Source organism: Physeter macrocephalus, chromosome 8 (genome assembly GCF_002837175.3).
Source record: "Physeter macrocephalus isolate SW-GA chromosome 8, ASM283717v5, whole genome shotgun sequence".
In the NCBI taxonomy this organism is placed as follows: domain Eukaryota; kingdom Metazoa; phylum Chordata; class Mammalia; order Artiodactyla; family Physeteridae; genus Physeter; species Physeter macrocephalus.
Window position 1 is genome coordinate 59,346,188 of NC_041221.1, and position 13,717 is coordinate 59,359,904.

Consider the following 13,717-nt stretch of genomic DNA (forward strand, 5'->3'; position numbering starts at 1 on the left):
CAGTGAGAGGCCCGCGTACCGCAAAAAAAAAAAGAAAAAAAAAAAAAAGTGAAGTACTGATTCATGCTAAAATATGGATGAACTTTGACCAGATTAAGGTTCTAAGTGAAAGAAGGCAGACACAAAAGCCACCTATTGTACAATTTCATTTATGTGAAATGTCCAGAATAGGCAAATCCGTAGCGACAGAAAGTAGATTTGTGGTTGCCGTGGGCTGGGGGAAGGTGGAAGGTGGAAGGGGAGAGGGGTGTGACTGCTTAATGGATATGGGTTTCTTTTTGAGTGATAAGAAGATTCTAAAATTAGATAGTGATTATGGTTGTACAATTCCAAATATACCCAAAACCACTGAATTTGTACACTTAATTAAAAGGGTGAATTTTATGCCATGTGAATTATATCTCACTGTGAGTTTTTCCAGAGTGGTGATGTAAATCTGAGGATAAAAACAGGCAGTGACACTGTTGGTACATGCTTTAAAGTGGTAAATTTTATGTGTATTTTACCACAATTTTTCTTCAAAAGGCAATGACTAGTAAGAATTCAGTTTTGCTTTCTACTCTGGCAAGACCAGAAAAAAAGATTTGTAACAAACAGTTAGGTTGTTAGTGTGTATGTTTCTGTTTCTGGTCAGCTTCAGATAGCCTGGGGGGATTGGTCATGGCTTTGTATCTCTTATCTAACACTTAATCTAGGTGGTCCTAATTGATGAGGCAGAATGATTTCCAAAACTGGGAGTAAGGAGAACCCTTGTAATACAGAGAACTGCAGTAGGTAGGAAGTATGCTGGGTAATTCACTTCTTCACAGTAGGCTTCATTCATCCCCTTTACGCTGCAGGCAGCTATGGACAGTGTACACACAGGGTGATTTGTTGACAAGACTGAGGCCAGCAGCCACAGCCATTGTATGTGCAACCCTGTACTGCCTGGCCTCATTTTCTTAATTGTTCTCATGTCATCTGAAACTGTCAGAGCTCATTTTCCAGAAATTGAGTGGGAGTGCTTACAAAGTGTGGCAGTGTTCACTCCCTCAGATGTGCGTTTAGTTTCTTTAGCTTATCTTAGCAATATACTTCATGTGGTTGGGCCTCTGATAGCTTTTGCAGATCCTGGCTATTAACGTGAGTTTCTCAGTTTGTAGAAATACCAAAACAATATCAGGTTATCTGTGATTCCCAGTACACATTTGAAATCAGTCAAAACAGAGTTTGTGAGCCAGGGCACCTGGCTCTCTGATGCCCTGCACAGCAGTTTTATAAAGGATTTCTTTTCAATTCTAAATGACCTGTGAAATACACTCTGTTCTTTTTAAAAGTCCTATATATATTTACATTTTTAACCATTACCTAATTTAATTCTCTTCAAATAAAGTGTTTGCAAAATACACATTTAATATCTGGCTGCATGAGTCATGCGATATTCATTACTTTCTCCATTCCAGCCCCCACCCTCTCTCTCGACACCCAGAAGTTACTGCGACTGGATTTCCTCTTTCAGTAAGAGCAAGACTGGAGCTCAGCATTCCTAGCACCTGAGAACAGAAATAACAAATATAGCCAACATTTATTGAGCTCCTATTGTGTTACTGACACTTGTTAAGCACCCTACATGCATTATTTCATTCATTTCTCACAATAACCCCATTAGGTATAGGAATTCTTGTTATCTCCACTTTATAAATGAGTAAACTTAAAGTTTTTAATATGTTAATAGAGATGATTTGGAAGGAAAGTATTGAGTTTACTTTTTGGAACTGTTGAGTTTGAGGTGCCTATAATATGTCTGGGTGATCAACTTTTTGTTGGCAATAGTATCTAGCTGGAATTGATAGCATTGTTTTGTTTTTGTAACAGTTTTTATAATTATGGCCTATTTATAAAAAAATAAGCAGCTTTCATTTACTTAAGTAAAAAGTGTTATAGCAAAAATGAGTGATACGCTAATGACTGAAGTTTGCGAAATACCACCTTTAAAGGTAACACTTAGGGTCTACAAGTGATTATCCTAATACAGAAATACCACACATGGACCATCCAGAACCTTGTTTGAATCAGGACTGAAACAGACTCACCAGTGCTCCTACTAGCATTTGCATTAATGGTGTCAAAAGATTTTTAAGCAGTAGAGGAGCATCGTTCCTCCTGGGATGCAGTGGGTGGGGGATAGGCTCCTTACCTGCCGTTGTTGTGTTGCTTGTGCCTGCACATGGATGCCCAATGGAAGAGGGAGTAGGAGCTGAAACACTCATCCAGGGGAAGAGAGAAAGGTGCTGTCCATTTTTCAAGTCATGGATTTACCAGTGGAGCTAGGAGATGCTCCCTTCTGACCCTACAGTGGCTTTGCTTTCAGTCCCATCCTTTCCCCCATTGCAACTTCAAGCGCGTGCTCTCGCTCTCTCTCTCTCTCTCTCTCTCTCGCTCTCTCTCTCTCTCTCTCTCGCGCGCGCGCTCTCTCTCTCTCTTAGGCCATTCATTTAGGCCATTAATTGAGCTTTCTCCTTCCCTGGTCCTGTCTGTTCATAATTTTCTCAGCCACGGTCACAGCAAAAACAAACTAGTATCTTCAACTTTTATAAACATTTCAGCTTGTAAAGGTCCAAGATTCTTCTTCCATGAACTCTTAGCCTCAAAGTTTAAAGGGAAGCCATTGCTGTAGAGGGGGGCTAATATGGTCATCTCTGCCATTTCCGATGAGGGTAACAGATTTCTTTTCTAATCCTTTATGTCAAACTGTTAACCTGAACCTGAAAGGCATTAACCACCTCTAGGGTTTCTCATTTGTAAAATGGATGTGGCTAACGACAGTCTCCTCCTACTTGGAAACAACATCTGTGAAATCACTATTTTCTTCTGTTAAAGGTTGCTAGTAAAAGAAGCAGCATTTGTTCTGTTAATTTTCAAAATCTGAATATAGTTAATTGGTGTCAGAATGAGTTGTCTCAGTAACAGGAAGTAAACAGGTAGATATCACATAGCTGCTTCCTCATTCTCTTGGAGACCTGCTGTGGAGAGGACACAGCCACTGCTTACAGAGAACTTTCCTTCTGAACCACAGTTCCTTTTTTCTAGTCATGGAGAATTAGGAAGCAACTGATATTCTTGTTTTTCCATCTGCCTTATGCACCACCAACCTGGATCAGTCTAATTATTCACTTTCTCTATTCCTATACTTTCACAGCAGAGTTCTGCTAGAAAATAATTTTATGGTTTGGTGTCATCAAAAGCCATAGTCTGTAACCTCAGAATCACATTAAACCTTCCTAGTAATAATAGAAGGTAGCAGGAGGAGGAGGAGACTGTTGAGCACCAGCTAGGTACACTTTGAACATTCTACCTCATTTAGTCTTTCCCACAGCTTGTTACTATAGTCCCTCAAGTAGTAGATGCCATCCACTACTTAGTTTCCTTAGCTATAAAGTGGGAAGAGTAATAGTTCTTATCTCGTATTGTGAGGTTAACATCATGCATGTAATCCCTGGTCTGTCCACGTCCAGAGACTATGTCCTCCATGCAGGACTTCTCTTTGGCTCTGAGGCTTCTCTTAGAGGCAATTCCAGATCCTCACTGCTCTCCTTAAGCATCTACCTCAACTTTGCCCCAGATTTCTAGGTGATCACTCCTGCTTCAGAGGAAAGGGAGATGCCACTAGGCCTGTCCTAACCTAGAAATTCATAGCATATATCCTTTCCCTTATTTTCCTCTTCAGAGGAAATTGCACTCAGTTCCAGGGCCGCCTTCCACTGTTTTCTGCACCTTCGCAGTCTTGAGTCACATCCTTTCTGCTGCCATTTTAGCATATGAATATGTTTATATTTCTCATCCACGTCTTCTCCAGCTACCAACATAACATACAGTGTTTAAGAGCAAGAGCATATATATCCTGGTCTTAAATCCTACCCTCTCACTAGATGAATGATCCTGGGAAAGTTACTTAACTGTGCCTATTTACTTAGCTATAAAATGGTAATGATAATAGCTCTTATCTTGTATTGTGAGGTTAATATGCATGTAGAGCCTTTAGTACAGTGCCTGGCACAAAGTAGTCAATAAGCGTTAGCTGCTGCCGTCATTTTTTAGTAAGTTATCTTGTCATCATCATCCTCAATCCCTCAATCCTTTCACAAGCCAGGCTTGGAAAGAGTAGTCGAGAATAGACCCATCTTCAACTCCCTACCTCCCCTTTCCTTCTTGAGCCATAGTAACCTAGTCCCCCATTTCACTGAAATTATCACAAGTCATTACTCTGATTGCTGAACTAAGAAAACAGACTCTTTGTGACTGGATCCTACTTGCCAATTTCCACTACTTCCTACTTCTTGAAAGCCATTACTGCAAATTCGTTGGCATTACCTGGCAATGAAGATTTATAACACAAGTGAGGAGCTTAGAGTATGACCTGAAAATCTTACTAAATATTTACAGTTTTTTCTCGATTATTTTAAATGTATAAACTGAATTTAATTAAAACAGAAATTTATGAAAGTAATACATTTATTATAGAAAATATAGATAAATCTTTTTTGTGGGCACTATAATACGCTTAAATGCTTAGGCTGTAGAATCTTACTGTCTAGATTTAAATCCTGACTCCATCATATACTCCCGGCTCTGACCTTGGTCAAGTTACAATTTCTCTGAGCTTCTTCTTTTCCCTTTTTGTAAAATAGGGATAACAGTACTTGTCTCATGGAACTGTAAGGGTCAAACAAGAAAATTTACACAAAACATAGATTATAGACCTGCCACAAAGTAAGTACTCAGAAAATGTTGGACATCACCCTTTTTTCTCGAAACATGCTCAGCCTTATTTCACCTTTCCTTGATGCCTAAGTCTTATTATAAACATCAATTACTTTACTCTCCTATAATAAGAAAGCCAGGGTTATTGTAAGATGTGTGTATATGTGGAGGTGAGATATCAGTCTTGACCCTACTTCTCCAAGAACTCCATGGACCTTTTAATGGGAGAAGAGGAAGGACAATAAAGTATGAACTTTGAATATTTTGGTTCAAGGACTGTATTATGACCTTACATTCCTTTAAAGCTTTGCCCGTCGCAGAATTTGTGTATCTCATATCTCAAGTGAGACAAATCCAGTTAGGTAAAGTAAGGTAAAGTAAATTGCATTTATCATCATTTACCTTACAAATGAGAAGGGGAAATAAGAGTAGAATAAGGGCCTAGATCATAGAGCTAATTACTTAGCTGAATCTTTCTTAGTGTCCAGGTCACCATCCGTCTTCTTTCCTCTAACTCCAGGTGTCTCAGCTCATTCCTTTTATAACCAAGTCTAGATTAGGTGAACATCCCATAAGTAGGACATGATAGCATCCTTTTAAGAGAGGTATCCCCATTGATCTTTCAAGTTGACATATATGCTGGTGGTCCTCTTGTTGACCAATCTCATCCCATAAACCTCTCGCTGTGAACTAGCATCTTTGTGTTCTGCTTGCTCTGGCCCAGAGGTGGGTTCAGAAACCAGGCATGTTGTCCTTGTCAGCCCAGGCCCTTGTGCAACATTTTCTCAGAGAGAAAAGGTGCTGTACATGTACATGGGCACTTCCTGCTGAATCCTGATGACTCTCTTAGATACGTGGCTTATATTTTTGTCTTTGTCTAAGCTCAAATTCCATTCTGCTTTATGAGTTAAATCTCTCTACTGTTTTTCTCCCTTGGGCACACTGTACCATAATGTGGAAGGCATTAAAAGGTAAAAAGGAGCCCTCAACACTGCACATCGAGTGTATTACAAGAGCTTGATACATGTTAATGAATTCTTCCAGTGTTGCAAGGAGTTAAATAAGGACCTGAAGTGTGAGTTAACAGCTTGCATATCAGAGAGAACTGATATTCCTAATGTATTTCAGACATTAAAAATGAAATCCAAGAGTTTTAAACTTAGGCAGGTAGCACTTACGAGGAAGGATCCCAAGGCCCCTCCTTGTGCATGTCTGACAGAAGTGAAACAGTGTTTACAACTTCACCTTTGATGCAAACACTTGTCTCAGACAGGGAGTCACATCCAGTGGGAAGAGACTGATCTCTTTTATGCTTCATTGAGGACACATTGTGTGAGGAAAGCACTGATGAAAGAGTCTATTTAAGGTCCAGAAGAATGATTGATTGCACCTTTAAAATGACAAATCTGATCCTGTTTTTCCCCTGCTTAAAAATTCCCTGTTGCATTCTCGTCACAGGATAGTATCCAGAGGCCGTAGTAGGCCACACTCAGGGTCCTTGAATAGCTGCTTTTCTGCATTGTCTCAGTGGTCCTCCCTTGTCAGAGCTCATTCATAAGAGACCCAAGTTATATGTCACCTTTGCTACCTTTCACCCATGTTGCTCCTTCCTGTGCTCCCAGGGCATTTTGTTTACTTACCTAAGAGCAAGTGTCAACACATTATAATAAATCCATGACTCACTCTACCATTAGTCAAGGATGGGAATTAAACTTTTTGTCTTTGTAGCCTTCCTGGTGCCTAGCAGTCACCAATCAAGTTTACTACTGGTTTACGGCAGGAGAAGTCCCTCAAAGTACTATTCGTTAATCATCCCATGTTCACCTTCCTTGCATCTTCACAAAAGTTCTGCTATTCCCGATTATTTACACTTTACAAGTGATTTGTTTCCTTTTCTGTCCAGGCAGCATAATTCGTTGTATGAGGCGCCTGGAAGAACTACTTCGACAAATGTGTCAAGCAGCAAAAGCCATTGGAAACACTGAGCTGGAAAACAAATTTTCAGAAGGTCAGTATCCAGCCCATAAGCTTTTTCTAATAATTTAGGCAAATCCTGTTGAGACTTGAGCTCTTGACCACAACCTAGGAGAACATTTTCAGATGCTCTTCACTGGATTGCCATGAAGGGCCATGTAGTAGTGTTCAAAGAAAATATCAGTGCGTGTCTGTGTGTGTGTTGGAAAAAGTTTGTAAATGAATATTATATAAAATCTCAAAATATTTATTGTGCACTTATTGTGTGCCAGACATTGTTTTAAGCACCAGGGAATACAGCAGTGAACAAAAAAGATACAAACCCCTGCCTTAATGGGGGCTCACATTCTAGTGCAGGGAGGTGGACAGTAAACAAGTCAACAATTAAAATATATCAGGTAGCAATAAAAACAAAGGAAGAGACAGTAGGGAATTGGAGGATGGATATGATGGCCTAGGGTCCCCTACTCAGAAGGTGGCGTTTAGGTCCTTCATAGACACTTGATATACTTAAGCAACAACAAGAGGCCAGTGTGGATGGAGCACAGCTGAACAATGAGTAGAATAGTAGGGGTCGGAGGAAGAAAAGAAATGGTCATGTAGCTCCCAGCCCTCAGCTTTTTCCTCTGAAATGATTGGAGGTTTTGAACACAGGAGTGGTGTGCTCTGACTTGGGTTTCACAAGGCAGTTCTTGCTGTTGCATCACAGGCAAATCTGTAGATTAGCAAGGTGGAAGCAGGAAGACCAGATCAGGAAAGAACGGCTAGACCAAGGTGGTAGTAATGGGGGGAGGCATACATGCTTGCAAATAATTTCATTCCATCTGAATGCTGGCCAAGAAAAAGGACTATGAATTAAAACATCAAAGAATAGCAGCCACATAGTTGCTCTGAGTTACTAGCTGCTCACAGTCAGACCTGGTGATTCTGCTAGCAACTTAGTATCCTAAGAAGAAGCTTATGAAAACTGGCTTATATTTTCAACACTGCTAAATAGAGGCAGACCTATTTAATCACTCCAGGTTTAAGTCTAGTTTTGTAAACTTCTGTATGATAAAATTTGTTTGTCCTTAGTCCAGAAAGAATTTCACATGGTAACTGAAATATAGTGCCTTCCGTTGCGGGCTGAAAAATTCATGCTTTTGGCTTATGAATAATTTTAGACAGCCCCGCACACACGGGGTACTTTAGATTCAGGAGTTAGTTATGAGAACAGGGGTCTGGTTTCTAAGTTTCCCATCTCTCAAAGGTGGCTGTGAACTCCTAGGTGTCTTTCAGGCAAGCAAGGTTTTGTATTTTCCAGGCTTGCCCTCTCACCAAATTTAATCAATCAGGATTGTTGTGCTGTCTCTTCAAAACCCCAGGGGAGGGGAATTACATTCTTTGTGGTCTGGAAAATTTAAACCGTATTTTCTTTTCTCTTAGGAATCACCAAAATCAAGAGAGATATTGTGTTTGCCGCCAGCCTCTACTTATAAAGAGTCAGCTAAAGGAATGTGGAATTTTAAATTGTTCACCACCTGTCTGATGTATTATATTTAAATCAAGCATCATTCTAAGAAAGCATACAGTTGTACATAAGCATTACATTTTTTTAATAAAAAAATGTACAGGTGGGGCATTTGTTTTAGTGAAAGGCTTGAAATTTTTTGTAATGAACTTAGAGCTATTAGATAACCATTGTGTTAAATGTTACTATATACACACAGGTAAAGGTACAGTAGCAGCAGTCCCCTTAAAAGGCTTGTATACTGGGAAGAAGGACGCATCCTCTTGCCTTCTGGTTGCAGTATTTTCCTTTAGAAAGCAGGCCAACTTCATCTGGGCACTCTGCCACCTTCAAGGTTGGTGACTGTTCCGATAGTGATTCCCTGTCGTTGGTGTTTCATGCAGAGTTGTATGAGAGTCCTCCTCTTTTCTTTCTTTAAAAGGAGAATTTCTCTCCTTGAAGAAATCTGATACATATACAGCCTGTATAGAACAGGTAACATTTAGAATGGGGCAAAGTATTTAATGATACAATTTTAAATAAGTTTAAAAACCATATAAAAAGTTGCAATAAGCAGTGTGCAAAAAATAAATATAAACAAAAGGATATATACATTACAGGGTACAGGTTAAGGGTACGAATAAATTAGTGGCTAACAGGAATTTTTGTGAAGGACATTCTGAGGGTTGCTCTGTTATGTACTGGGCAGATGGCTTCACTCTGCTAGCCCTTAATGAAAGTGTCATTCCTCATGTAAATTAGTTTTTTTTTTTTCAATTCAAACTAAAAAGAAAACTGTTTATAGCCAGAGCTTTTTACAAAAAAAAAAAAAAAAATTCAGTAAATTTTTAAATAACTTTTGTGCAAAGAGTAAGTAACTTAGGTATTATTTGCTATCTATCCTAAAATGACTTTTAATAACATTGGGGTCCTTACCCAGTAGCAATTTATTGAGCCACATTCTCTGCCTTAGCATAGTTTCTCATTGGGACATTTTTTTCTACTTATTTTTCCAAGCGTTTGTCAGTATCAGGATGTAGGCTGCTGCCCTGTATACTTACAACTAATATTGCAACCAGAGCTCCTTGAATGAGTCCAGTCAACACATCACTCCAGTGATGTTTGTAATCAGAAATTCGAGAGAGGCCCACATAAATGGACGCGGCAACAAGACCAAATTGCAGTGTAGGGCGTAAGAGTCTTGCCCAGTCTCCCTTCATCCTGGCTTGAAGATAAAGCTAACAGAAAAGATAAAAATAAAGAAAAGAGCTTAACATACCAACTGGAGACTATGTTTTATATTAATTATCACCACATTGCTAAAGGGTTGACGTTTAAAATAATAGTCACTAAATATTAATATTCATTAAATAATCTGATTTATTATATATGGAACAGGGCTTTAGGCAAGCATTCTTGTACTCATTAATACCTAAAAATTAATCCCAAAACAAAACCAAAAGGATAAAAAATTTTAAAAATAAAAACTACTGCCCTAGTAACATAATTTATTTCTTAGAGCACTCTTCAAATTATGAACAAGGTAAGCGTTTCTGACCTTCCAAGATTTCAGGGGGGCAGCTCCTCACCTTCCAGTTTGAATTATAACTGTCATTAGTGTCGAGTCTTGGGATCAACTGCTAGCATTCTGAGCACAGGTTGCCCTTACCCTGGGCCAAGCTACTATATTTTCTACCCAGCCTATCTAGGAACTAAGTTTGCTTAATTCACCCAAACAATTTACTTGAGAGCTCCTCTGGCCTCAAATTATTTAACAGAGCAACTGAGACTAAATAAATAATCTGTATTTATAAGAAAATACAATAATCTGCCTAAGTAAATAATAGTTTGTAGTTTAGTCCTGATCCAGTAAAGGAGTCTATTCTTTCAATAGCACCTGTACCCTTTAAGTTCTGTGACTTTTCTAATCAGACCTGAGAATCTTGCCTTTGCCATGTCAGCCTGCCTCTGACTTTGGAGTGCATCCCTAAAGACTGTAATGTAGAATGAATTTGGAATAGTTTCCTATGAACTCCTTTCAGCCAATATGGTCTCATTTAAAAAAAAAAAAATTTTCCTAACTTCTATCCAGTAAGAATATACTTCTTAATATTCATTTTTAAAAACTCCTCTGCTCAGTAATTTATGGCTCATATACTTAAATTGTTTTCTGAGGACTGCATTTAATTATGTGGCTGTACCCAGTGACGCTGCCTTTTTAAAATAGATACACAAATCCATTTCCAGTTCTTTGGGCACTGCTGTGTGTGTTCAGTTCTCAGCACCTGGCAAAGTCCCCGAGGTTGTCTAATTTTATCAAGTACTTTATAGTATAAACATCTAACCCTAAAAGAGCAGAGCATACCAGTTGTTTAACTGAGTTGGACTCCTTAGCTGGCTGAAGTGCTACTGGCTTTCTGTAGAGCTCCTCTCCCCTTTTTTTGTTTGTTGTTGCTGAAGCTATAAAAACGTAAGGAGTAAGAGGCTTGTCTCAAGATTCTAGAGTTGGGAACATAGTTGGTTCTGGTTGGGGCAAAGTTGACATGTGCCAACTGAACCCCAACTAGGTTCCACAGCCATGCCAGATAAGATTCACCTCATTAGTTACATTTTAATTGGAAACTTTTTGTTCATTTTAAGGAGAACAGTTCCTTGACTAGGGCTGAAGCCAAGTTTCATATATAAAGTTTAACTGACCCTCTTCTCGTTATTCTTAAGCAACCTTTTCAGATAAGGGTTAAAGGCATGTGTTATTTAGACTATAAAAACATATACCTAAGAGTTACAAATACTTACATGAACGCAGACATCTTAGGGAGAACTGCACCCATCCCTGCTAGCGACATAGCAATAAAAAAAAAGCAAAAAAAACACTCTAAAATGGACGTAAAGCTAGTCCTAACCTAAAGGAAACTCAGAGCCAGTCAGAGACAGGACTTTCAAGGCTCTTCCTCACTTAAGATTCTAAAATCCCTCTAACAATACTTTCCTTTGAAAGAACCCTGACTTTGACCCTAGGTAGGTAGCCTGCAGACATCTGTTAAATAAATATTAATTTGCCCCAATCTCTTCTTCAATATCCCTGTGAAAATAACATTCACTTATGGATCAGTAATCAAATAAGTTGCAAAATACTTGAGGTGAACCCTTTACCCTCTAAGTACTTAGTTTCTTCTTACACGTCTACCCAAGTACAGATGGTCCCCTCGGTGTGGATCCAGAGGTCACTCCCCACTGTGGGAGCTCTGGGATTCCCCAGTTGTGATCATACACCTAACCTTGTGCTCCACTCTGTGTTCTGGCCCTTCTGCTGACTAATGGCCGTATGGCCTGAGTGCAGGCTCTGGTCACAGAACAGTTCTCAGCTCTGGGTGAGGTTGGTTAATTGAGTGTGCTTCCTATATGCCTGTTCTGTGTTTCCCTGGGTCCAAGGTACTCAACGTAGCTCTACAAAAGCTGGGCACCACCTGTAGCCCTGCTCTTCCCTGGGAAGACTCTTCCATTTCAGTAGACCGGTTATTAACATTGAGTTTCTTGAACCTTGGGTCAACTGAGTTCCACAGCTGACATGCCCTGAACAACTCCAGACCTCGACAACTCCCCTCCCATGTTGCCAGCCCGAAGCCTGTCCTACATGAGCAGGTCCAACAAAGCACACCATGCTCTCTTTCTGGTGGTTGCACTTCCTCATCCTTTCTCAGGTTCTGCAGTGCAAATCTTTTAAGCTCCCACTCTCTGGAGGCGCTAGAGACCTGGCTTCCTCCTACCACTCATTTAACTGCTTTCCAGAATCTTTACCTCTTGCTTATTGTCTCGTTTTCCATTCTTTGACTTTGTGGATTTATAACTTTTTCAATTCTACTCCTTGTCCTTTGAGAGGGGAGAAGAAAGTATGTATGTTTCATTAAAAAGAAGTCTCCATTCATCCATCTTTCCCTAACTGTCTCAGAGGAACTGACTATCTGATGCTTCTCAGCACTGTTGTATTAGAACTAGATACAGGGACAGCTCATGCTTTAATGCCAGAGCTGATAATAAAAAGGCTCTGTAGGTCCCTGCCTTTGCAACCTCCACTGTTCCCCTTCTTCCCACACATGCATATGTTAATCACGTGTGCACTAAACCCATCAGAGGTAAGGCATTCAGTGGCTTTATCTCTTAAGATTTAGAACTTACAGAACTCCATATCCAATGTTGTATACGGTACCAGACTGGATCAGTGGCAGTATCTACAACTTTCAGTTCTCCCAGGCTTCCCTGGTGGCACAGTGGTTAAGAATCCGCCTGCCAATGCAGGGGACACAGGTTCAAGCCCTGGTCCGGGAAGATTCCACATATGGCAGAGCAACTAAGCCCGTGCGCCAAAACTACTGAGCCTACGCTCTAGGGCCCACAAGCCACAACTACTGAGCCCACGCACCCTAGAGCCCGTGAGCCGCAACTACTGAAGCCCGCACACCGCAACGAAGAGTAGCCCCCGCTCTCCGCAACTAGAGAAAGCCCACGTGCAGCAACGAAGATCCAACGCTGCCAAAAATTAATTTTTTTTAAAAAACTTTCAATTTTCCCTCTGGGGGAAACTGCTGATCCACAGACAAAATTGAAGGGGACCACATAGCCCTGCCTTATTTTCTGGGAGGGCACTGAGTATGACTTACGACAGGCTTGACTTAGAAATCTTCTGGGCTGTAATGTGCCCTCTGGGATTTACACTGGGAGTAAGAAGGAGTTCTCTATTTTCAGAAGTTGTAGAAATGGCACCTAATGGATACATGATAGGCTACTTGCAGACTAAAGAGGAAGCAAAAGCTATGGTTAGATAAGAACGAGCCATTTAATAGAAAAGAATGAAGCAGCCACGGTGTGGAGTGGCAGCCACACTGTAAAAAACCAGGTGGTCAATGAGACACATGGAAAAAGTTCTGTTCCTGGTGGTGTGTTTGTTCTAATCCATGTATGTCTTTACTATAAACCATCCTCTCCTCTAGGAGATCTGCATAAGTCAGCTGCTTACAACCAAAATATAAAGAAGACGCAGACCTACTAGAGAATGGACTTGAGGACACGGGGAGGGGGAAGGGTAAGCTGGGATGAAGTGAGAGAGTGGCATGGACATATATACACTACCAAATGTAAAATAGACAGCTAGTGGGAAGCAGCCGCATAGCACAGGGAGATCAGCTCTGTGCTTTGTGACCACCTAGAGGGGTGGGATTGGCAGGGAGGGAGACGCAAGAGGGAAGAGATATGGGAACATACGTATATGTATAACTGATTCACTTTGTTATAAAGCAGAAACTAACACCATTGTAAAGCAATTATACTCCAATAAAGATGTTAAAAAAAAAAAAAGCCAGTTAACAGCCTCCTCTCTGTGTGTTTAACCAAAATCCTGTTTTGTTTTATTTTTAAATTTGAATTTCTGTGACTCAAATGATAAAAGAGAGTTTGGGGGCTTCCCTGGTGGCGCAGTGGTTGAGAGTCCGCCTGCCGATGCAGGGCACACGGGTTCGT

General features: G+C 40.3%; 2 protein-coding genes across 6 annotated transcripts in view; one reads left to right on the forward strand and one right to left on the reverse strand.

Moving 5' to 3' along the window:
• The window catches only part of MTREX (Mtr4 exosome RNA helicase), a 134,509-nt gene extending 126,233 nt beyond the window's left edge, over positions 1-8,276 (forward strand). For both annotated transcript variants that reach the window (XM_024130240.2, XM_024130274.2), the window contains 2 exons: positions 6,644-6,748; positions 8,140-8,276. In XM_024130240.2, the coding sequence (XP_023986008.1) occupies positions 6,644-6,748; positions 8,140-8,192 (158 nt within the window). In that variant the 3' untranslated portion in view covers positions 8,193-8,276. The remainder of the gene's footprint in view (positions 1-6,643; positions 6,749-8,139) is intronic.
• The window catches only part of PLPP1 (phospholipid phosphatase 1), a 119,216-nt gene continuing 112,430 nt past the window's right edge, over positions 6,932-13,717 (reverse strand). For 3 of the 4 annotated variants that reach the window (XM_024130420.2, XM_055086559.1, XM_055086560.1), the window contains 2 exons: positions 9,265-9,441; positions 8,289-8,685 (listed from right to left, as the gene is read on the reverse strand). In XM_024130420.2, coding sequence (XP_023986188.1) covers positions 8,554-8,685; positions 9,265-9,441 — 309 coding nt within the window. In that variant the 3' untranslated portion in view covers positions 8,289-8,553. Of the gene's footprint in view, positions 7,430-8,288; positions 8,686-9,264; positions 9,442-13,717 lie in introns of those variants that run through there. The other variant, XR_008618057.1, reaches the window with a different exon arrangement.